We start from the raw sequence: 26,370 nt of genomic DNA on the forward strand, positions 1-26,370 counted from the left end.
ATATAAATACATACAGAAGCACACATTGGGAATCTATAAGATAAATTGCCGTTTCGAGACTATTCTACACAGGAGTTGAGGCTTGGTTGTGTGGGGGTTTCTTTTCCCTTTTTATCAAAACAATTGCAGTAATTCACCCCAAATGTGCCTGCTATTGTATTAATAATGACGATGACTTAACAGTACAATTATACCCCGTGGGACTGGGCTACACTGACATGTGCATCCACGTGCCCACGATCACTTCAAAGACAGAGGGAGATGGAAGATACTGCCCCACCCTGCTCCTCATTCCTGCACTTGGAGATTACCACCCACAAAGCTGAACAGCGGTAACCTGCTGTGGAAGTGCTCTTTGCCCTCTTTCTTACAACCACATTAGGTTTAACCATCTTTGGTGGCAAAACTAAAAGAGGCTTTCTGGGCAGCTGGGCCATGCAGCAGACTGTGAAAGTGAACATGGCACAACGCAATTCCGGGCAGTGGTAAATCCCATGGACGAGCTGCAGCAGAGAGCCAGCAGATGACTGCTCCTTAAGATTTCCAGAGAGTCATGCTCCTGCAAACCTACCTACACCCTGCCTGTCCTAGCTGAGTTTCAACAATACAGCTTTTGTTTGTAGAGATGGCCTAGCTGCCAACTCGGGTTCAATAACCAGCTCTGGATTATGGTAGGCTGGCCTAGACCTGCAGGATAAACTTAATCTCAGCCAAGCTGGCCTCAATCAGCTGTCAGGCTGCAATCCTGCTGTCCTGCAGCAAAACAGATGAAAAGTAAACATAAAATGCTACTTAATTCATTATTCAGTCAAATCAATACATGAGAGGCACAAGCTTCAGTGTGTAAAATAAGGGCCAAAATCTCAGGCAAAAAAAAGAAACCAAACCCCAAACCTTCACAGGTCTAAGTTAAGAAAGGAGACAAGAAATTAAATACATTTTCCTTCTCAGTGTTTTGACTGCTGAGGCCCATCACTGAACCAGAATGCTTGGAGCAGGCCAAAGATGGGACTTCTGGAAGTCGTGTTTTCTCTGCCTCAGTGCCTCACTGTGCAAGAGCCCACTCAGAACTTCCTTCCCCTTACCTTTTCAACCACTTTGTTTGTTTAGTCTGCGAGGCCTATGGGGGTAGGAGCTATCTTTTAGAGCACGGCTCCACACTCTGCTAGGTGTTGTACTCGATCATACAGGCAGGGCTGTAATGGAAACAACAATAATGTCCTTTCTCAGAAGAATAACACATGAGTCTGCTTGTAAATTGTGTTGCAGATAAAGTTTCCATCACACTTTTAACTATCAAAAGCTAACAAGTCTTACTCTACAGTTCCACAAACAGTTTAAGCCAGAACGGTTGCCAAAAGAAGCAATCTCATCTGGCCAAAAAAAAGGTTAATTTGAACCCATCTGGGTTCTCCAACGCAATTGACAACAGAGCTGTATAAATGCTTGTGTTGGCAGAAGGAATGGAGCAGCAGGATCATTCCTTCAGGTGGCAGTGCCAGTTTATGTAGGCTGAAACCCTCTCTTGAAAGTGCAGCCTGGGTTCTCTGAAGGATTTATCTCACAAAGCCAACTTAGAGTGAAAAAGCTATGGATCACCCGATTTTACACATAAAACTGCTAATATTCACCTCTCAAGAATGCTGGGAGGTTAAGCACACTCATGTTTGTAAGGCATGACAGAAGTAAGATTAGTAAATATTTAATTTTCTCTCCTCCCTTTCCCCCAGCCTTGGCCACTAAGTACAGCTCATTCCAAGCTCCCTGTACTAAATCAATGCCTTGGAGCAGCTCCTAGAAGGTAGCTCATTCCGAGCTCCCTGCCTGTGGGCCTGAGGGAGGTCACTCATCAGACACACACAATCCCATTTAAAACTGGACTGCAATGCTGCAGCCAAAACAGCATCTAAATGCATTGTACCCACACGTGCTGCAGGGAGCCATAGACAGACAAATCACCTCTACAGCAGACACCCTTTCTCACCTTGGCCTGGGGAACAGCTGCAGAGGAATAAAGGACAAGGAAATCAACTTTTGCATGCATTCCACGTGTAAACACATCCCGTCGAGCTGACAGAAACAACAACGAAAAGGAGAGTTTCTGAAAGGTACCTTAATAAGGATGTTAACAACATGCTGGAGGAAAAAAGAGGCCAGCCTCAGTGTCATTAGCATAGGGGAAACCATCAAAGTGAGGCAGCACATAGCTGGCTTTCACAGTCTGGGTGTGAAAACAGGCATTTTGGTTATTTTGTTAGTACTTCAAAGTCCGGCTGTTTCTGAGCACCAATAACTGCTCTTGGTTCCCCAACATCCTTAAAGTATGCTCCTGGTCAATGGGTCAGGAGGAAATACCTGATGTAAGCACTAGGGTACAGGTCCCTGAAATCAGCAATCAGTGGGGATAGCTGAGCAGTACAGAGGTTTTGGGACATTTATCCCAGAATTTGGTCCCCAGAGAGAACTGAGAAGCCAACAGAACTTTCTCTGCTGCAGAGCCTCTGACTGCTGTGGCTACCAGGGCACAGGGGCGCCCATCCTTGTTTGCTCCCAAGGCACAGGGCACGCCACCAACACGGAAAAGAAAAGGCAGTACGTGGCAGCTCTCCGGGCTACCAAGACCTCTCCAGCAGCTCAGTACAAACACCATGTTCTGAGCTCCACAATTAAATTCATTTATTTTATAAGCTGAGATAAAGCGTAAATGCCCATGCTAAATACTGCTAGCCACTGAACCAACAGCTCTCATAAACTTCCACAAGGCCTTTTTGATTACTGAGATAAGGTAGAATTGGGCCTCATAGTACAACAGGAGCGATCCTAGAAACTCTTTGTGCAAGACAAGTTTAACACAAAGCACGCTTCAGTCACGACATTTTTTATACTACCAAAATAAAAGTAAATTAGATAAAAATACATTTAAAACACTAAATGTGAGATAAATACAGTTTGCAGTTACATAAATCAAACTCATGCTTCCTAGGTTGCCCCTAAGTACAAGCAGACTCTGTTGAAGAAATCTTTCCTACTACATCCTGATCCTGTTAATATTTATGCACACAGGAAGCTCCACTGAAGTCATGATGACGACTCATACACACAAAGTTAAACACACTGCACAATTGCAAGCCTCATGCCATAAAAACTTCACTTATAAATGTAGAATGTTATTTAGTTGCCTCTGCACATAGACATTTGAGAAAAAAACAACCAGCATACAGTCTTGCCTTTTTTACCCCCCTCGTCTAAAGCCATGGAATAAACTCTCAATAGGGCAGAACTGCCAGAGGTTCTACTCAATACAAATTAAATTCAGCTATAAGTACATCTTTCTTTGAGTTATTAACGAAGAAATAAACATTCTATACATAAATGCATATGTAAAGAAGCATATACATAAAAACATATGAGGAAATAGGAGTATTCTCCCATGTTGTTGTTCTCTATCTGTGCACAAAGTCAGATATCTGTCACTTTTTTCATGGCCTGGCAAACTGCTAACACTTATTCAGCCCCCTTCCAAGAGCAGTCAGCTCTCAGTGCTGAGATGCACTCTGCTCCTGTCAAACACAGAAGTCAAGAAACAAAATAACGAAGCTTTTCGGAAAACAAACTCATACAAGTTTACTTTAGAAACTGAAAAGAAAAAGAAAGCCACCAAGAAGTCCAGTTGATTTTGGGTTTTTAGCCAGTTAATTGAACCCACTTAACCCAACATTGCAAAATAAAGTTCTTGATATATTCAATTTAAGTTATTTTCTCTCTGCTAACTTCTGGAACCTCCTTTCTTCTTAGGCACTGGCACTTGCTGTTTTCTGCACTGTAGTTACAGTACACCTGCAGAGTTGATTCCAGTTTTGCCTACCAAGGGCCACTTAAAGCCATTCAAGAGCCACCAGCTAGTGACAGCTGGCAAATTCAAACCTGTCTCAGTAGTCTATCATATGTAATCAATTGCAAATAGAACTTCAACAGACTCATCCCATTATTTCCTAGCTAATTCCCCCTGGGAAAACAAGCCAGCAAGCTTGCACTCTGAATCATGAAGCTAGTTTTGCCCCTGCCTCTCCTCCAGGCTCTCCCTTTGCCCTCCCTCGGCGTGATATCCGTTATGTTATGTCAGCTGTTACATTACGCTTAAAACAATAGACTCCAGCTGGCTGAGGTCAGATGTGAAAACAAGGACCTAACAAAGCCAGAGACCCTCCAGTTACACCGAAATTGAGATACACACTGAATGTAGCACTTAATGACAGACTACTTTCCAGACATTTGGGCAAAGCATAAAGGAAACACCTGTCACTGCAAACATTACGCACTAATCCAGATAAACCCTAAATTTAAAAATCTTTCTTTTCACTGCTTGGTTACAGCATGCACCAGTATTCCACAGTTTTAAATTTTTTTTCCTAAGATGGAAATTTGTATTACTCTGCTTGTTTACTAAAATAATAAATAGTGAAAAATATGTATAATTTCAAAGAAAATATGTTTACTATGGTTTTTTTGGAGTTTTGCAAGTGAACGTTCCAAGTTTGACATGGATTTACACCCCAGAAAAGTTTAGTCAAACTTTAACTTGTAAGTAGGAAGCTTGACAAAGTGAATAATAAATGTAACTGTGAATGAAACATGCCATTTTCAGTGATGGCATTTTCTTAGCTGCACCTTTGAACACAATTTATTGGAACGTACCATTCTTAAACATGAAGAAAAAAGACACTGGTCTACTGTGTGACTTAGGAAGGCAAACACGAGCTCTTGGGAACAGGTGAAAAACTAGTAATTCCACAGAATGTATCCCCTATCTATCAAAACCCTGCATACAATTTAGAAGCAGTGTTTCCTGAAAGCTTTCACCTTCCTGCAGCTCATATATGGGATGCTCGCTGTGCGCACAAGGACAAGGTGGCACCCTGCTCATTTTGGTGTGGCACAGGCCCCCGTGCTGCCAGGGCGGGGGATCACCGTGTCAGATCATGGGGGCCACCAAGCAGCAGCAGACGGCACCAATCCATCACCAGAGGCGTGTGCTGGCCCACAATCTGTCACCAGCCCCACCCTCAGCCCCAGGAAGGTCGCTCCTGCCACAGTCCTAGTCTCCAGATGAATCCCAAAAATTGCCTGGTGCTTCACAGCCACCTCATCCCAAAGGGGAGAAATGCCAAATTCTGATTCCTTCTTGCACAGCGATGTAGTTGCAGATTTTATTTTGAATGACAGTGTTCAGTTATGCCACCACACAACTCCAGGCACAGAAATCCCAGAGAAGGGATTTTTCTTTCCAAAGTTCATAGAAAAGGAGTAATCCATTTTCTACATCCAAGCCTTTCCATTGTAGCAGACTAAAATAAAAATTCAAACCCACAATTTTTGGACACTCTAGATAAAATGTGTGGATATATGTAAAAAGAGGTGTGGGCTTTTTCTATAAAAACTGCTGCTTGTTCTTATCATTGACATCTAAAGGCCATTCTGGGTGGTAATTTTAGAGAAATTTAGAAAAATAAACCTTTCTTTTATCCCAACAGAATAGGAAACATCTAATAATACCATGAGTGTACCTGGCAGGGCATAACATATTGGAAGTCTTTCTGTGTTTTAACAAGTTTAATTTTTTTTTTCTTTCTCCTCCATGCAAACACTTGCCCAATTCATTTCACAGAAAGCATTAATTGTTCTTCTTTTTTTTTTTTTTTTTTTTTTTTTTTTTTTTTTTTTTAAAGCCATCCACACGATGAGCAATAAAGTAGACCAAATGGCATGAATTTTCTGGCTCCACCACAAAGTTGCCAGAGTTTTCTCTGGCACCAATGTTCACACTGCCCTTTTCTCCCATCTCTCTCTCCACAAATTATGATTGCTAATTACTCATATAAAATTCCCCAAGCCCATGTGGAAAAACATTTCTTTATTAAGAGTTCACTTCTTCCAAAATATATTTTTATCTAGTTCAGGACACCATCCAAGGTCAGAAGCCGCCACCCCTGGAGAACACAGCGCGGTCCAATGCTGCCCTCTGCAGATTTTAAAGGAAACTCCCGCGCCCTTCTACAAGGCTTTGATTTTTAGCACATGTCAAAACAAAACTAGCTCATCTCTGCCTTACTGGTCTTAGCATGCTTTCATTCCGTATCACCTCTTCATTCCTCCTAAACTCAGATTTTATCTACATAAAACCAGAGCAAGAGGCTCGTCTGTAATTTTTTAAAATTATTTTTAAATACTTTTTTTGTAATAAAAATGCACTTATTTCATGAGATTGGTTCAGCTGTCCCTAACAGACAGCCTTACTTCCACTTTGGAACCATCTGATTTGGCTCCCTTTGACCTTCTCAGAATGGACATAAGGCAGAATTTAAGCATGTCCATGCAGCCTTCTGAACCAAATGAATTAAATCCTTTTAACATCACATTTACATGAAACACATAACTCTCTTCTGCAGGCCGGGGCAGTTGACAAGGGATTGCTTTGAGAACAGCTGGAACAAGTTAAGATCTTACTACCAGCAACACTTCAAACCAAGGCAGCTGATTTCGCAGGGAGGCGGATCAGAAGCACTCACGTTATCTGCCAGCACAGCTCAGCCATAAACATCACAAGCAGGGCTAAAATACAGCCAGAAACACCTGGGTGCAGATCAGGGGAAGATCCCTGTGCCAGCTACTTCTCACACTGTTACCTCGTTAAAAGGAGGGAGGGCAATTTTAATTTCTAATCATGTTTTCTGAGCCTTCAAATCTCTCACAGCTGGCATTGTTCCTGAAAACTAGAATGCAAAGAAGCCAACTTTGACTGAAAGCTGGGATTCTCCCCTTCAGCTGTCAGTGGAGTGACAGAAAGGAAAGGCTGCAGAGAGTGACTCCCTGGACAGGTCTGTCTGCAGGTCCAACAAAGGAAAAAGATTAGAGACCATTAATGCACTGGACACATCTTCTACCTCACCTTGGGTCAGCCCAGGGGACACTGTTGAGGCTGCAAAAACAGATTTTTCACTTTCTCAGCTACAGTTGTTCTTCAGAGTCTGTAAACTAGATTAATCTGCAGAGCTGTCACCAGGCATCTTTTACAGATATTAAATTCATTTACTTTTGCAAAAGGATGAAAATGCACCAATGCAGATGGTGATTCTGCATTTTGGGCCTTCTTAAGCAAGGAACATTATCAGGAAAGAAAACTGCTGGAACCCCTTTGAAATGAGTATTCTCTGTGAAGACCACCTTCAGAAGCAAAAGCTGTAGGTGTTTTCCTCTTTCCCAAAAGACACACAAAACACTCCAGCAAACAAAAGCCAAGGTTTATACTCAAAACATTATATTAAAAAAGCAATATAAACTAGATTTCCTATGGGCCTAGACTCAGTGCCAGTTTCTCATAATTGCAGGAATAATTTCAATGCTAATAAAGTAAATGTTAATAAACAACAACTATTGCCTTTCAATCTTAATTTGTATTTTTTAAAGTTTAAGTATTGTTTAATCTCTTCAGTAAGAAGTATGCTAAAGTAGAAAAGGAACTTAAAACAGAAAACTGGAACGAGTTTATACTTTCGTCATAAAACCAGCCTTTTTCTTCTTTATTTTTTATTTGGCGGGAATCAATATTGAAATGAGATTCCTACCAGAAAATAGCTTTTTCAGGCACACCAAATATCCCTTGGTTCAGCAGAATATTTAATCCCCTTGGATCAGGCACTTGGATTTTCTTAGATCATGCTGAGATAACAGCATTCTGCTGTGTTCTGGCATCATAAAATCCTTGCTTATGAAAATAAAAGAAAAATATGGCCTCTCTGGGAACATACGTCTCTGCACTACTTTTTTCCACAGTTTGGACACTGCAGCCTCAAAATCAATTTTTACTCTGCTATACCACGTTCTCTGTATGAGTCATGGCCCCACTATTTCACAGGGCTCTTCAGAAGATGATGATGCTTTCACAGCCTTGGCTCAGGCTCCAGCTCACGCTGGGCAAGTGCCAACGAGCAACCGGAGTCAAACCCCCTACGACAGCACCATCTAGTGAAAAAAAAAGAGAAAATAAACACATGCAAATTTAAACAGTTTTCACTGCATTCGAGAAACGAACAAAAGGCCAATTCTCCCCTAATCTCCCATTACAACTGCGTTTAGGTATAGCTTTCATCGGGGCTCTTTGCCTCGTGAAGTGTGGTGACAAGTAGAGAAAGATTCAGCAGCTAATTGTAGGCTTTTTGTCTGAATCTGGAACACCACTTGGAACACATATAAAACTTGCCCCTGTTTATCTCTCCAATGCTAAGCTTGTGTTTTTCTTGCTTTTATGAGAAATAGAAGCGGTTTTTAATGCTTTAAAATTACTGATAGCGTAACATCTTCTGTTTCATGCTGTGCAAGTGGGAGGTGATATTTTAGGACAAGCAGCTCCAGAATAAAATCAAAATAAAATATACATATAATCTCAACAACTTTTTTAGCTTTTATTTTCATGTTACTGTAGTATCTTGTATGACTATATTAGTAATGAGTGTGAAATTCTTTTTTTATGAAAAAGGGCAGACTCAGCTTTTATCTGTAATTTCAATGTGACCAGGCTCCCTGCTTTCAAAAAGACTACCTGCTGAATTTATGCAGGTGCTCAGATCTTTTACAGAGTCAGAGCCAAATACTTTGGCTATTTGGAGAAAATAAAGCAGTATGGCTATTAATTGTAAGTGCTTTTAATGGCCATGTTTAATTAGTTTTCCAGGAGGAACAGATTTTGTTCTTCTCCCAATGCATATCTTCAGTGCCATTTAAATCAAGTTTCATGCGATTACTTGAGGTCTGAAACCACAAACTCTGCGTGGCCAAAGTTCCTCCATTCTCACTGCCCTGCCCAGTTAAGCCCAGGCAAAAGCCATCTTCAGGATTCTCATACTCCTATAGGTCGCTGGTACCCTGCTGCTCCTTTGAGCACTCTCTCATTTAGTATTAATTTGTCAATCAAATTGCTTGCCCTCCTTTGCTCACCTACAATGAGAATGTTACCTACTTGAATTTTCTGGCTCCAAATAAAAATCATTACAGTCAAATAATTAAAAATCCTTCTATAGAAACAAAAAAAGATATTAACTCCTACTGCAGAGCCGTAGAAAGAGTGCTCTCCTAAGCTTTCATTTCTCCTTACAGCACCATTTGATTTTGAGGTTTGCACTCTGTCTTTTCCTGTTTTGTGCCATAATCCCTGCTTGCTATTACACTTTATTTTACTTCCTTCTTTCCATTTTGCAGTCTCTCTTCAACCAGCCCTCTGTGGTTAAATCTCTCCCTCAGAATTCAGGGGAGAATTACATCTATTTTTTGACGACTTGTAATGTTACCTTAAAGTCAAAGAAAAATCTCTTAAGAAATAAGAGAAGAAGAAATGCCACTGGGTAGATGCCAACAGGAGTGAGATTCTGACATTTATGTTTGTGTTCCAAGATGCCACAACTCCTTGGAAAGTCCCACTGAAACTGAATAGAGCAGAGAACAGGTTGGCCCATCTACTGCTTTGGATGGATGGCTCCCCATAATCCCCACAGGTTTCATCAAAATTACCACAGTTAATCCTTTAAGAAAACAATATCAGACTGTGCCAATACTGAACAGACAGACAACTGCTTATTTCCCATAAAACCCATGACAGGAGGATTTCAGTTTTAGAATTAACCACAGTTTTTCTCACTAGGTAGAACAGGAACACTGACACATCCTTCACCGGTTCCCTCACTGCTTAGAGAGGAAGATAATACAGAATAGTAGAAATCCACAACCCATACTGGATCTTACACGCACTGTGTGTAATCCTGAGTGCTTTGCACGCCCTTACACTGCCTGCATTGCCCAGATACACACGCTGCACACAGCATGAACAAACCAAACACAAGCTCCATGATTTCTCAGGGTGGGGGCAGGCAGGGAAACCTTTCGAGTTATGTTGTCACTGGAACTTGTTTCACCAAGACAACACACATGTAAAATACTATGACATATTGCAAAGATGAGTGAGACATTACCAGGAGTTAGAGTCATCACAGACACTGGCAGAAATTATGAATAAAAACCCCACCAGTTATGGAGTAAAATACCCAAAACAAATTACATCTGTACAAAAAGGAAATGTCAAATAACACACACAACACACAAAAAGAAAACCAAACCAAAACCAACAACAAAAAAAACCCAAGACCAAAAACAAAACAAACAAAAAAACCCCCCCACAAACAACAACAAACCTCAAACACAACCAAAAAAACCAAACCACCAAAAGCATACACAAATGCATGGATGCTCTTAGATGTAACTAATTATGTTACACCTAGGAGTTCAAACATCTTACACGTTAGTTAAAAGTACTATACAGGAATGAAGGTACTTCATACAGAAATAGTATGATTGACATTAAATTTAATACACTATATTCTTATTCTTACAGCGTACATATTGGGTATAGAACCTCAGCATATTTCAGAGATAAATAGCCAAAATTTATTAGAATTGATGGGGGTCTTAAAGTGAACTTTTTCATGTGAATAGTGGTAATACACCTAATGATATTACTGAAGCATTGCTACAATACCTGTTTTGAACGAATATTTAAATTGCTAGTTAGCATTTTCTCAATACAGTGACAGTGTCTCCACAAGTTAAATAATGGTAATTTATTTATAAATACAAACAAATTAATGATTTAGCAGGGGGTATCCCACTAGTGAGGTACAACAAATAAAAGCTTGGATGTTTAAAATCATGCCTCTCCAACCTCAAAACGAAGGCTGTTTGATGAAATCTAGGCAGGCAGGACACAAATACTCCTGCAGCATTGGTTGGCACATTTGTGCTGCAGCAGGGGTGTACTATAAACACGGTGACTGTGTTTTCTCTGCCGGAGGGAAAGAGCATGAGACAGGTAGAACAAGTTGAATTAATGGCAATGGACATGAGCTTTCCACTTCTGAAACAAAGCTGGATATGACATCAACTACATGAAACGACTTACACTTACTTTTTTCCCCTGCTATGGCCAGGTGTCTGGTCTTCAGTACAGCTGAAAAAAGTATTGACCCAAGCAATAGGAGGGATTCAAGCTGAATTAGAATAACTGCATGTGTTGGACACACCACAGATGTCCTCAGTATAGGCCACAGAGGGTACCACTTCATTTTTGCATTACCATGACTTCTGTAATTTCTGTAGCTTTACAGACTCGATAGGGAAAAGCAGAAAACTCTCTTGTATATCAAACCATAAGGAACATTTTTTTCGATATGGTGTTAGCTCAGGGGATCAGAAATTGCACATTAGAAACAAACACACATCAATCACATTAATGTCCACATACATACCATCCAAAATAATGTCCCTGTAGCAAGAGCTGCATACTGCTCAATTGTAGAAAGCACACTGAAGATAAGGCATATCAGCACAATAAGGAAGCTGAAAAAAAAAATAAAATAAACTTTTAGGGAAGAACAGGTAATTATGCAATCGCAAATCATCTGTTTACACTGAAATGTCATTGGTTTGTACTATCCTAAAACACAGCTGGGAAATTCTGCATGATCCTGCTTCCTTTTGGATAGTTTATTTCTCTTCAGACACTGAGGTTTTGGGTTGGACATTATCAAATGAAGCCATATGGTAACACTAGCTTCAGCCTACCTCTAAGATTTGCTGTTTTCTGGCCTTTCATGAAAAGAGCATTCCTTGCTCTTTCCCATTTTAAGGACTACTTTGGCTGAATCACCACACAACCCTCAAACTTGTTTCAAATATTTGTCTTTTTGCTGATCCAAAGCCCAATAAATTGAAAAAAAAAAAAATCACAGCTAAGCCAAAGTTTAATAGGCTGTACTGTACTGTCTTTTATAATGTATCCCTAAAAGGCCCCAAATAAAAAAGGTCTGACATTTGGCATTTGAAACACAGCCTAGGTGTGATTCCACCTAGTTCCTAACCCCTGCCATGGGCAGAGTCACCTATCCCCGAAACAGATTGATTGGAGCCCCACCCAGCCTGGCCTGGAACACTTCCATGGATGGGGCTGACACATCTGTCCTTAGGGAAGGGGTCCTGGTTTCCAACATAAGATTTGGGACAGCCAGGGAGCCAGCCCAGCTGACTGTAACCTCCCAGAAATCCTCTTCCCCCACCTGGGGAGCAAGGCAGCCCTGCAGCCCTGCAGCCTCTGCCTTCAGACCCCTTCCCTGAGCAGCTCTGCTCACCATCCCACAGGATGCTGCTTCCCCTGAGGGAACGTAACACATTTGGGAAGAGAACCATTCAACACCCAAAGTGGATGCTATCCACCACACACTAGCCACAGGCAGCTTCCACTGCCCAAAGAACTGCATGTTTCTTTTAAAAACACAACATACACAATCAGCAAAAATGAAAACATCCACTTCTTAAACACCAAATTAGTTGTTAGGGCTATTTCTCACAATTCTGCTGAAACAGGCAACACCAATCCTTTGTACTCAACTGAAACTTGGTGCAAAATCCACTAACTAAATCACCCATCCTATTACACATCTCTAAAACAGTTAACCATTTTTTTAACTTAAAAAAAAACCCAAAACACAATAAAAAAGAATCGACACAGTGAATAAAACTGAACTCAAGAAAAGTATTAAACCAGGACATTGGAGTGGCATGGCTCAGCTGAAGTCAATCACAGCCTCTACTTTTATTCATGGAAGTGAGCACTGCTTTGGGTAAATCTTTTGAAAGACCAAGAAAACAAAACTGTGTTAAGGTTGACATAAGCTACACTCCTCAACAATTGCTTCAAGATACAGCGTAGGCAAGTCCAAAGCACACAGAGAAAAATGATGCCAGAATGATGGAATCATTAAGGGTAGAAAAGACCTCTCAGACCAAGTCTGAGCTTTGAGATTATCGAGTGCAGCCTTTGAGAGTGTGCTACCAAACAGCGGAGAGAACGTTTGTAGGTAAATAGGCACAAAAATCGAATAGATAATGAAATTAATAGGAGAGAGATTACCATATATCAACACAAGTACCCATATAAAAATATACTTTACCTAAGCAAAATATAAGTATGTGGGAGTTTGATTCCCCTCTAAAGTCTTCTCATTTTACCCTGTACCTCTACTTTGGGCATTCCTAAGCAGAAGTGAGTCGTGCAGACAAGGCAGGAGAATGCAAAGGTGAGCCAGATATTTGAAACACAACATAAATGTCCCATAAGCATCCAGCCCTTCTGTCTGCAGTATTCTCACCACAGCATAAGAACAATACACACGACAGTGTGAACAGAAATGGGGTCAGTAGCACAGAGACAGCCGAGGTTTCTGGATTCAGAGTCCAACACAGATAAGGTTACCAGTTCAAAGCAAACAATGAGCTGCACGGGATGAGCAGCACCAGTTCAAATTTACTGCATCCCTTACTGGCAGGAGACACTGGGATGTTTAACTCGGCCAACACATGGAACCACAAGGGGGCAGCAAAGCAAAGACGATCCCGTTTCTGTCCTTTTCCTAAACAAACACAAAAACCTAGTAAGCATGGAAGTTGAAAGTTCATGTGCCGAAGTGCCAAAAACATTAATTTAGGGTCAGTCCTTTGCCAAATCTCTTTGCTTGTTCCTATTAGAAAAATTGATGGCTGAGGTAAGAACTGCCTCAAGTGCCAGTCGCCCCACTCCCTACCTACTTTTATGGGTTTTCATGCACATGGACCCATTTCAGTCTTACTATTTTTTTTTCACCCCTAGAAAAGCTCTTACAATTCACTGTTGTGCTCTTTCCAGGCTGATGTATGAGACACGTTCATAACCAAAAATACACATTATACCATGCAAAACAAAGATGTTTGGTCAGGCAGTGCTGCTTCACGTGTGTTTCCTTGGCATGAGAGGTTTGACACCCACAAGGTGCCAGTGCAGCACCGCAGCTGAGCTACTCCCCCTGTTACAGTGGCACTGCTCTTTCGCTTAGATTAACTGCACATAAGGAGCAGAAGGTGCAAAATTAAGACAGTAAATAAATACAAATGGTGCCATCATCCTCTGGCACGAGCCTACTCTTCGTTGTCTTCCAAAAACTCTTTGTTTTCATTTTGTTATTAGTGCAGTGGCTCCCTTCTCCACCTTCAAAGTGTAAGAAGGGACTGAGGCACCAGTAAAATAGAAAACAGGAAGTCTGGCATATTTTTTTCCTCCCCTTTTTCTTTTTGACAGTTATCTCCTCCTTCTTCAGCCAGAAGTGGAACACAGATTCTCAGTTACTGCCTAAGCAGCAGACAAGTCCACAGGAGTGCATTACAAACAACAGCTGCAGGCACAAACTCTGCCTCAAGCTTGAATTTGCTTATGCAAAAATCATCCTGGGGCAATTTAACTGGCCTGCCTCAGAAAAGCAAACATTACAATTTTCACAAATAACCTTATCACACTTACTAACACTTTACTGTGATTGCTATTACTAGATTAAAAAAACAAAACAAAACAAAACCCAACCAACCCCCCCAAAAAAACACCCAACCCCAAACAAAGCAAAAACTTGTCTTGATATAGATGCTAAGCATGTACACTCTTAATCCAAACAGTAAATATCAGACAAACTAATAGGCAACTGACTCCACTCTGGTATAATTTTTTTAATATACATTTTTCCTCTAAAGGAGAGATAGTCAGCAAACACTGATGGATTTCCTAAACTCTTAGCAGTCAGAGCTTCATCTCTTGCAAGCCACAAGTCTTTTATCTCCTGAAACCCATTGCCTGTTCACTCTCTATGCACAATGTGACCATCTTCAAGAAAGGAAGCAGAGTGATGAGTTCAGGCTCTTGTCAGCTCTGATCTCACTCTATGATTGTGGGGCCAAGCAAGCGTTAGAGATGAAGAGATAGCCTGTGAAGTTTTTCATGCTGTCTCTCCCAGGTTACAAAGTAGCATCTGCTTCCATGTAGATGTCACATCTACTCCATCAGCAGATGCATTCAAAAATACCTAGCTTTGTGGTTAAGTCATATCTTACAAGTGTTACGTGTTCTTTTAAACCAAGAATTTTGCAAGTGGCTGATCATCTCTGTGCTTCTTGATGTGAAACCACAACACCACTGTTAAAGCAGCGTGGACATTACAAAGCGTTTTCTTTCATGGGCTCAGTTTTTGGTAGACTGGTACAAGGAGACCTGTGTCCCCTCAGCCAGCACTATTTTACTCGAAGCCAGTTTCTCTGGCTGTCCTTTCCACCCAGCTTTCCCAGGCAGTGCACACCTGGTGGAGCCAGCCCCAGCAGTGGAGCTCTCGGTGGCACCAGGGAGCAGCACCCCAGCCCCACTCTGAGCTCACACACATTCCCAGCCTGCAGCTGGGCTCGGATGTGTGTCTGTGCTACACACCCAACAAAAGGAAAAGCACGAGCACAGACACTGCTATATAGAGAATTACATGAGGCAGTGTCTGCACAGGTGTGTGTGTGGGCCAACATTTAATAAATAATACATTTTGTCTTGCTTCATTGCGTCAGACAATTTAGGTAATTTTTCGTCTTGAACAGGTTTGAGGAGCTAGAGCATTGCCACAAAAGAATGATTCAACAAAGGGAATATGGCCAGCCAGCATATGTGCTGTATTTAGCAACAGATAGGAAATATATTAAGAGCTAAAAGTAGATTTAATGTTTTCTGACTATTTCAGGATATATTTTGACTTACAGACAGACCTATGGCTTTTTCCCTGACCTCAGTGTCAGCTGCAGGAACTTAACACACTATAGGTAGCTATCAGTACTGTGCAGCCTTCAGCCCTGAGCTGCTGAGGTTTTTTCTATATTTAACTATGATTTTTGAACGTTAGCATGTCTTTTTTGTGGCTTGAAACAATATGTGGAATGATCAAAGGAACAATAAACCACTTACTGAGAGATAACAATGCTCATTTAGTGAATGTCACAGGTAGGAGAACTGATAAAGGTTTGTAAAATATGTCCAGAGATATGACCAGGAACATTTAAAAAAACAGTGCACGAGACATGGTGGAAGTACTTACTCACCAGATCAATGCAGTCTCATGCACATGCAGCTGTTATCATCAAAACCAGTGCTACAGTGGGGGTAGATTTCATTCCTTCTTGCAGTGTTTCTTACACACTCCCAGTGGGAGTCCTATAAACCAGGAAAAGGTTGCCACTAGGCTACAAACTGAGCTGAGACCTTAAATACATTTAATAGATGAGAAGGGACATGCAAAGTTCAGCTCAATTTATATCAACTTGAGCTCTAACCATGCAGGAAGACAGACAGTTTTTCCTTGTTCAATGTTGCAAGCTGCCTTAAGTCTGGTTTTTCTAACCATTTTTATTCATAACAGCTATCAGTCTCGGAAATATCCAACTACTGGTGCCCTTCTAACTGTGACAGGTTTCTTAAGCAAACAAAGTCATTTAACTTCCTTTAAGTACAGAACTTTACAAGAACTGGAAGGATGACATTGAGAATGAACAACACGAGTGTGCAGATTAAACTGGGGCAGATTCTTATCTCGATCATCATAATTTGCAAACTATAATGCTGCTGCATATCCAGTTCACATTGGTTCATTAAAACATATGACAGCATCATTAGTTCATCTTTCATCCCCATGGCTTATACTTGCTGACACTTTTCAGACTGTGAACTCAAAGGTCAGCAGTGTCAGAAAAGGACATTTTCATGCAGCTTTCCAGGTTACAAATAACACGAATATTTGTATTTCCTGTAACAAATAATGGTATTGCAATGAGGATTTAGACAGCTTCAGGTAAGAGACACACTGAAACCTCTTTCATTTTATCATGCATTCTGCGCATTCCATGCCAGCAAAGTAACTCCTTACTTAATTTACATCAGGAAAATCCTCATGAAAACCTTCAACAGGATTTTACTACTGCAAGTCAACATAAATCCCTGACCAACTCACACAGTACCACATGACAAACAAGTATTTCCACAACACAAGAAAGAAAACATTCAGAACTAACCCATATCAAGTAATTTCTTACTGCAGCCAGGCACCAGGTTCTTGTTCTTTCACTCAACATTATTTTGGGACTGCAAAACTAAGAAAAGGTAAAAGAACAGAAACAGGTAGAACTTGTAAAATAAAGGACAGATAATAATAAGAGAAGAAGGAAATCTATGAACATAAACAGCATTGCTAGGAATCTAATACAGGATGGCAATTTATTTTATGGGATCATCAAGGCATAGTGTCAAATACAAATACCAACCAGTGCTTCTGAAGATGAGAAACTCGGGGTTATTTTTAAAAAAGAAGCAGGATTTCACAAGGCAGAGAAAACTTTCATCCCTAATGAAATTCACACAAGTAAACACCCTGGATGTGTAGGTCTTATGCTGAACCCTTTAGCAAGTCTGAACTAAATGCTTAAAGAACACTGTCATGACTATGGAATACCAGAACACAGTGCCAGGCTACTGACAGAGAGCTAAATAAGCATTTAATTATCCAGCTGGTGGACCCCAGAGGTTCTCCATCACTTACTCCATTAAAAATAAAAAAGTTTGTTTGTAATAGAATAGTCTGGTGATGGTACATGGTTAGAAAGAAGGAGCCCTGTACTCAGTTCCTCTTTGCCAACTTTACCTTAAGCCAACTTTAACACTCCTAATAATGCATTCATTTTATTAACTACAGTAGCTGTTCACACATTAGCATTGAAAAAGAAAAAAATCACTGTAGCAAGGAGTTAAAACCAGCAACCTACACAAACCATACCTGAATATGAAACAAGTCTAAAAAATAATAAATACATAGAGAAGTACTTTAGTGCCAATTAAAAAAAAAAAAAGGGTGGGAGGGAGGGGTGTTTAAGTCTCTGACCATGCAGGTTCTTTGCACGTTTTCGTCTAAGAATTTGTCATCTCTTCTTCTGCTTTGTTTCTGAGGCAGGGGAAGGAAGGAGGGGTACAGCCCCTCCCCATCTCCCAGCTTCTCTGTGGCAGGAGGATGCCCAGCAGAAGGAGAAGTACACTGGCATTCCTGCAGAGAAGCATGACTCCCTCCAGGAGCTGGCTACACTACTTTCCTGTCCAACACATGCTTCCTCTCCGTCATGTCCAACACAGGGCAGGCCTGCAGACAGCTCACTGCTCTCAGCTGTCATTTACCATCACAAGCCCTCCAACAGACAAAGTGCAAATGCTCTGTTTGTCTTAGCTTAGCTCTATCAGATGGAGCTTCCTGTTAAGACGTATTTGTTCCAACTCCTAAGGCAAAGTAGAGTTGGTGCTTCCTGAAGGAAACAATGGCATAATTTTTAACCAGCTCCATGACTCCTTGTCAAAGAAATGCTGTTTTCTGGCTCCTGTGCAGGAAAGCAGATTTATTGCATGAGGAAGATCACATACACTGCAGGGTAGTCTGACACTATGAAAAACAGGTTAACTATACAGCGAAACAGCAAGGCTTCTATCACACTTACCTGGCTCTTCTGGGAGTTAAAGTCTGTAAAAATGATTTAAATTACGGGCAGTGTACCAAAGCACAAAGCACACAATGAATCAAAAGTCATTTAGGATACAGCACCAGAATTATTGCAGGAAAGGCCTGTAAGGTCTTGGCAAAGGTTATGATTGCAGTACAAGTGCAAACCAGACGTCAAGATGCTTCAAGAGGAAAGGTTAACTACTCACAAAAAGCAATGCTATTGCATCTTCCAATGAGGTATTGACTCCTTTGAAAAGATGACAGGTACTGAGTAAATAAGTGGAAAGGGAATATCTGCTTTTAAAACAAGTTCATGACCAAAAGGTGTGAACCACTGGACTGCAGAAAATTTATCAGCCCTCCCCAGCTGGTTCACAACAAGCTTTCAGTGTGCCTCATCATTAACGTGAAACCCCAGCACAGCCACAAGAGAGCCATGGAAGGGATGACTCCACATGTACAGTAAGGTCATCACCTAACACTAGAAATCAAGAGAATTTTTTCAGTTTCCTTTACATCAGGCTTAATTTGGTGAAAACATGTAATTTTTTATCAGCCAGTTCTGGGAGTTCTTCTTCCCTGTGTTCTTTCAACAGGGGAGAAGAAAAACGTTCTAGAAACTGAGTGCCCCAATACAAGTAAAACTTGGTTTGTAGTTGGATTTTTATACAATTGCCTGAGTACACCACTATCCCACTTTTCTTGTAATAGCAGACTTAAGACAGCAGAGTTTAAATTATTTAGTATCTAAACATTAAAAGAAAATTACTAAATGTTCTCAGACTATAAAACGAGCTTCTGAAAAATTGCCAAGACTAGACTATTCCGCTGCTTCACTGTTATCAAACCTAAATTAAATAAATATTTCTAAATAAAATACTCTTTTTAAAAATACTTTTAATAATTACTTTCCCTTAATACACTATATTTCTTTCAACAAGTAACAATATTTACTTCCAGTGGTTTCTCTCGTTTGGGCTGGCTGAACACTATTTTGTAGCTTCATGTGACAAAGCAATTCAAGAGCTCTACGAATTACCTGCTTTTTTGGTTTGGGGGTTTTTTTTGTCCCCTTTTATTTACTTTTTTCTCAGCAGCACTGCTACAGATCATTTGCCTCCCCCATTAAAGATCAGAGAACACTGTCTCACACCTTCTAGAGCATCTTATAATGATGCAGAAAACTGGACTTGGTCGACTTTTCACTCACAGGCTTCTTGCTTAGGGAGCAGCTTCTGGATACTGCAGGTAGCTAAGTAAGTATCCCACCCCAAAGAAACAAAACAAGGCAGAAGAAAGGAAACAGTGCCTCCACACCAAAGGAGAAAGGCACTATGCCCCAGTCTTGTACAGCTGATGTACTAGTGCACAAACAGTTGAAGGCTAATTGTACAGCAGGACCAATCAGGGCTATGGTTCTAAATGTTCCATTAAGGAATATCCATGTTTCAAGCTCTCTAAAAACCTCTCCATGACAGGGAAGCAATATTGGTATTTTTTACAGCATCCTTTGTTCTCAGTTGTGAGTAGAGTGAAACAGTGAAAGGGACTAAAATCCAACAGACAGATAAATATACAAATGGGGAAGACCCAATCGTACCTTGAGCTACTGACCTGGACAGATACTTAATGTGATGTATTGCAAATGCCACAAAAGTGACACCAGACCTGAGCAACTGGCCTACCTCCTCACCTGATCCCCCCAAATGACTCTTAGAGCTCCCTTCTGCTCAAATCAGAGTGTCTGAAAGGCACTTTCATCAGTGCTGCCAAGTGAGATGAAGACCGTGAGAAAGATCTGAAGCTGGGATAAGTGCTCTCTCCAGGGTTTCCATTATGACCCTCGGCCTTAATTATCTGAAGGTATAGTTGACAGATGCTTTCACAGAAATCAGTCTTGTCATCGTCTTTTGAGCTGTTCCACATTCAGCTCTCAGCTGCACTTTTCTAGGGGCACCGGGGGGAGAAACTCTTCATGTGCCATAGCTTAGAAACAAGACAAACTACACGACAGGTTAACGTGCCTGAGGTGAAAGGAGAGGAATTCAGAAGCAGACTGAATTCAGCAAGTATTTCCATTTCCAGGGGAGGGAAAGTATTTGCTGAGGCAAAGATGTGATGCTTGAAAGCTACAGCAACTTGACTTCTCAGTTTGCCTTAAGCATGGTGGAAAGTTCAAGTGCCCCTGGAAGAAAAGAATTAAGAGAGTCTAGAAAGCCACAGGCAGCTTTTAATTTTATGGCGAGAGAGTCTTTCTGTAAATACAAAAATCTCTACAAATACATGCCTTGAAATACAGGAATGCTCAATACTCCATTTCCTCAAGAAAGTCTATACAGATTAAATTTCCTAAAGAGCTTTAGCTTTGTCCCCTCACCCACAATAGAGTTGATACAGGCTGAAAGTTATGAGGATAATTCTTTCTATTTTTCCACCTGTTGATTTGGCTGTTAGTGGAAATTCTAACTGTCTATCACAAGGATAAAAGTTCTGCTGTATCATCTGAACTCACCTGCCCAGAATTAAACAAGGTAACATTAAGAGAAAATGGTTCAAGAAAGTTGTAATCAATTCTGAGGCCTGCATCCAAGAGGCATTTCAAAGTGGTTTAGTGTCCAAAACACTCGTGTTTCAAAATGGGACTTCAAACTTGAACACTCAACGAGTAAAGAGGGTCCTTGTAAGAGAAGTTAAGATGAAGTAATAGAAGATGTTAGATGCTTCATACACCAAACCTTACAGGAAGGGCTCCTAATCAGGAATACAGTGGCTCTATGTAACATTAAAAAAAAAATTAAATCAACTATTAACTGGACAACCAACCCTGCTGTGGGTAACAGCCCCCAGCTTCCAGACATGTGCTTTACTTTTCACCTGTCCACTTGCTTCCAATTCTAAAAGTCATGAGGCATTAAAACATTTCTGAGAATAGTATTTTGATGCTGCAGGAAAAACAAACCCTATTTATCTTATAGTGAAATCTCAGATTCTGTCAGGTAACTTCCAGAACAAGGACTTATCAAAATTCACTGGTGAAAAAGACTTGAGGGATGGTAGCCTTTTGTGGCACATCTAAAAGCCACAGCCTTGGGAGGGGAAAGTTACCACAGCACCATAATTCTGATATATCATTGTAGGACAGCATGAGGAAGCCGAAGTCCAGTGGCTATCCCAGTGTTACTACAGATATAAAATTATTTATCCTACAGCTCTTACTGGGGCATTCAAACTATCCATAGCAAGGGCTTGCTATCAGCATGCAATACATTTCTGAAAACAGTAACGGAAGTCAGAAAGAGACAAAACAATTGTTTCGCACATTGACTGGAGTAATAAATGAAATTCCAGTTAATTGTTAACACTGCAAGGACCAATATTATATGTAAAAGCCTGAATATTAAATAGTGTCAATTGCATGGATGAAAGCATGCAGTACATCTACAACATATTGAGATATCAAAAATCTTAAATTACACAAATTTAGAACTCAAAAGAATTCCAGAATCCTACCTCCTTTAGGCTTTATAAACAGCAGAAAAAAATAGGGCATTAAGCCATAATACATATATTTTCTGCATATCCCTTTCCAAAATGCCAATATTTCTATGTTTGTATTTAGTTTTATATGTGATGCTCTACAATGAATATTAATAAACACAAATTTGGAACATATAAAGCTAAGTACAAGGGGGCAAGACTTGATGAGAAGCAGACCTGGAAGGGGTCTCTTCTGGAAGTCATCATTTCATGGCTAAGTACCAGGAAATATCAAACTCTGAGTTTTTGTTGAAGTTCAGTGCCCGTGAGATTAAGCTGCCATTTCAAGTGTATGTTCAGAACGTGCCTAAAACGTATTGATATGATCTGCCAACATGTTAACAACATCCATTCCTGTAACACATGACCTCATGGCAAAATTATGCCCCAAGATACTGCTCTTGGCCCTGAAGCACCAGTCATGTTCAAGGAGTATCAACAGCACTCCAGAGGCATCCAAAACCCTTGGGGAGCCACAGGGTCAATCTCAGCCACCGCCGTGGCACTGCACTGATGTGGGACACTGCACTGATGTGTGACACTGCACTGATGTGTGACACTGCACTGATGTGGGACACTGCACTGATGTGGGACACTGCACTGATGTGGGACACTGCACTGATGTGGGACACTGCACTGATGTGGGACACTGCACACACAGCTGGCTGCCAACCATGACGTGCAATGGGAAACTCCCTGGCAGGCAGCTGTTCCTTGGGGTCTGCTCATTCCACCAGCTGACTTTTCAGTCGTGGGAGTTTATTGTTTAGAATCCTGTAGATTCTGGTGGCACCAGACAGAGAGGGAGAAAAGGCAGATCTGAAAGATGCGGAGAGAAACACCACAGAATCACCCATCAAGAACACTGAACTTCCTGCTTTGCTTTTTGAAAAACAAGGATTTCTACAGTTATAACTAAAGCTATTAAAAGTTGCCTAAAATTTTGAAGGCACTTCTGACAGTGCATCATAATTAAATCATTACACTTCCCATGCATCAAATCATCCATAAAATCCTTCAATGTAAGGAACCGATTTGCAGGTGTGTTCTTCATCCAGGAACACAGCCATTATTCTTCTGAATAAATTTTTAACTTAAGCATTGATCCCTCTTGAACATGTAGTTCAAGTTACAGATACTAATTGTTTCTGACCAATCAATCCCTAGTGAATCTATAAACTACAAAGTTAGTCAAGTGGAAGATTCAGGATCCTTATTCTATGTTAACTGACAAATTCCACAATAACTAAAAACAGGCAAGAATTATGATATGGAGGATGTACTAGCCACCCTGCAAGTCACAGGACAAAAGAAAGAAAATTACAAGAGATAAAAGTAGTTTATCTCCCATTTGAAACTGCAGCTTTAAAGAAATGTTTACTTCTTATTTCCAAATTATTCTAGAAACAGGCTTGCACAGAATAAAACACAACATCATTTTTATTCAAAGTGTTTTTTTCAGAACAGCCTATGTTCTCTGGAGTTCAGAATTTCAGGCCTAACATTAAGACTTTTTATTTAAAAAAAAGCTTGATTTCCTTGTAGTCCTCAGGACTAACTAGAGACAGAGGGGGTCAGAGGGGTCACTCTGTTTATCAATGTTAAAACCAGATCTGCAATGACCAACATTTCATTTTTAAATTAAAATGACCAACATTGTTTTTAAAGATGCAGAGCACTCCAAAAGCTGCAGGAGGCTGAGGAGCACCAGAGCCAGCAGTGCAGTGCAAGCCTGAAGGGCACAGTTTGATTACAGCCACTCCTGAAAGGGCACCTGTGCCACTGGAGAACGCCTCTCTCCGCAGTTCCACCTTCGTCAGTACAAACAAAAGCATTGTTCTGCTTGGAAAGTCTTTGGCAGCAGAATGGGGAAAATAACAAAGTATCTCTGATGTGCACAGCACATAACATTTGTTTCATAATCTGATGGAGCAAATTAATTTCTTGAGCAGCTGACAGGATATGCTTAATTAAAGGGGGGGAAAAAAGTGTGGAAGGGAGCTTTCTTAATCTGTGTACTCCCTTTTTCCTTCTCCAAGGAATTGCTGGGCAGACTCCTGCTCCAAGCAGTCTGCGTCTGACTTTCACCTGAAACAACCCTGAATGTCAGAAACCCAGAACCAGTGAAATCCTCTTGCTTTTATGTTTCTTAGATATTGTTTATATTTTTTAATGTTTCTTAGATAAATACAGTAGATGGTGACACACATTTTGACTGTCTGCTGCTCAAAAGGCCACAACTACAAAAAAAAAAAAAAAAAAAAAAAAAAAAAAAAAAGGGAAAAAAAAGAATCATCAAGGTGTCTTTCCCATAAACAATCAGTTTTTGAAAAGGTAGTTAGCACTACTGGTCTCAAATAAAATTTTAAAAATGGATCTAAGGACAACTAATTTATAAACCTAATGTTTTCCATATTTCCTTTTATATATTGTTTCTCACTGCTCAACAAATACAAAAATAAAGTCATGCTACTCTGAGATATCCTAATCAATTACTAATTGGGAAGAAGGATCAGTTTCACATCATCCATCTCTGACACAGAATTCTGGGAGAACAGTATTTGTAATAAAACTAATTCTTATTTTTAGTATGACTGTGGCTGCAGACCTACATTTTAGCTCTGAAAAACCTAGAACTGCAGAACTATAAAAAGTGGGTCACACCACCAAAAACAATGTTTGTATTTGAGCACTGAACTCCCTCACAATATAGACTTCAACACAAAAATCAAAACCAAAAGAAACCAAACAAAAAAAAAATTCCCACAATTGTTTGAACAGTGAGAAGCTTCTTTATCTGAAACAATAATCCCTTCACTTTTAGAAGTGATCTATGGAGCTTTTGTTCTTTGCTCAAGGTGGCAGAGATGTTTCTCACTCACCCCAGCCACTTAAGCATAAGTTGTTTTATCATACCCACAGTAGACAGTTCCAGAAACAGGCTCCCTTTTAACCAATTAAAACCCCCTGTTTGAAAGGTTTTGTTGGTTTTTTGAGAGGTTTTTTTTCTGAGACTGACTCCTTTACCTAAAGGTAAAGGACTGACTCCTACCAGTAAATTGTCAGATAAATTGCTGCTGCTCCCTACCACGGTTAAGAGTCAGGAACCCAGGAACAATCTGGGGATGGAAACTGCCTCGAGTCAAGCATTCAGAAGAGTCAGGGGAGAAAAAAAAAAAAAAGATTCCCTGGAGAAACACAGATGTGGGAGAACGGAGGCTCCTGAGGAAGACTCCAGCAGATGGCCCCAAAGCAGCAGCAAGGCTCAGCACAGCTCATGCAGCAAGTGCCATTCCCAGCAGCTTTCTGTACACCCAGCAAAGGCAAACACAACCCCAGCTCCACTGAGGTCTGCTGGGACCGAAGCATTTAAAAATGCACAGTTGTTTTATTAAAGTGAGTAAAAGCTTTACTTAATTTTGTCAGTTAGTTAAGAACATAAACCAACACACAATGCTAAATCTGGTCAAAAGGTGTGATCACTTAAACAGACATTTACTTTCTAAAGTTAAATTTTTTCCAAGACAGTATTTCTAATTTTCATGGTTACAGAGTTACACTCTGTGACTGTGCTTTCCAAAAGCTTCTTCCATTGTGATTAAAAAAACCTTCAAATCATTGTAGAACGTGTTTTAGGCAGACATTTCCAGTGTATTTTAGGAAGACATTTCCCATTAATAGAAGGATAGAATTAGGGTAGAGCACATATTTCATTCCATGTCATTACTCACTTCCAAAGTTAGTTGTGTCAAAGCCCTTTCAAGAAACATAGGTATGGTTTCCCATACAAGGCCATTTAAAAAGCACATGCTGCTCAAAAAGCAATGCATTCTGGTTCAACATCACTGCATTCTGAAATGGCACTTTCAGGCCTCACATGTGAGTGTCTGCCTTAAACCCATCCCTTCACAAAATGTTTCACTGCTCACAGCTGAGCCACCAAACTGTCCTTCATAGGCAGGAAGGTATGCTTGGACCCAAGGAGGTGTGCTGAGAAATGAACTTGCTGTCCAACTTAATAAAGAGATAAAAAAGAAATAAGATTCTAACTTTTCAATTTTAATTTTTTTTAAGTGAAACAACGGGATAAAGAGTATCAGATCACAGAAGCATAGAGTGGTTTGGGTTGGTTTGATCCCTTAAAGATCAACCACTTCCAAACCCCTGCCATAGGCAGGGAGAACTTCCACTAGACCAGGTTGCTCAGAGCCCCATCTAACCTGACCTTGATGTCCCAGGGATGGGACATCCATAACTTCTCTGGGAACAGGTTTTAAAGAAATCCAGTAGTATCTAGTTCTCTTAATCTGCTTTTTCCTTAAATTCCACCACCTTCTTATTCGCCCACTATGACCTTGTCATGCATAAA

General features: G+C 40.5%; 1 protein-coding gene across 4 annotated transcripts in view; it reads right to left on the bottom strand.

Annotated features, from left to right (window-relative positions):
* The window catches only part of KCNQ1 (potassium voltage-gated channel subfamily Q member 1), a 333,024-nt gene that overhangs the window by 280,848 nt on the left and 25,806 nt on the right, over positions 1-26,370 (bottom strand). For all 4 annotated transcript variants that reach the window (XM_063398160.1, XM_063398162.1, XM_063398161.1 and 1 more), the window contains exon 2: positions 11,349-11,439. In XM_063398160.1, coding sequence (XP_063254230.1) covers positions 11,349-11,439 — 91 coding nt within the window. The remainder of the gene's footprint in view (positions 1-11,348; positions 11,440-26,370) is intronic.

The sequence above is a fragment of the Prinia subflava genome, chromosome 5, assembly GCF_021018805.1.
Source record: "Prinia subflava isolate CZ2003 ecotype Zambia chromosome 5, Cam_Psub_1.2, whole genome shotgun sequence".
Taxonomy (NCBI): Eukaryota; Metazoa; Chordata; class Aves; order Passeriformes; family Cisticolidae; genus Prinia; species Prinia subflava.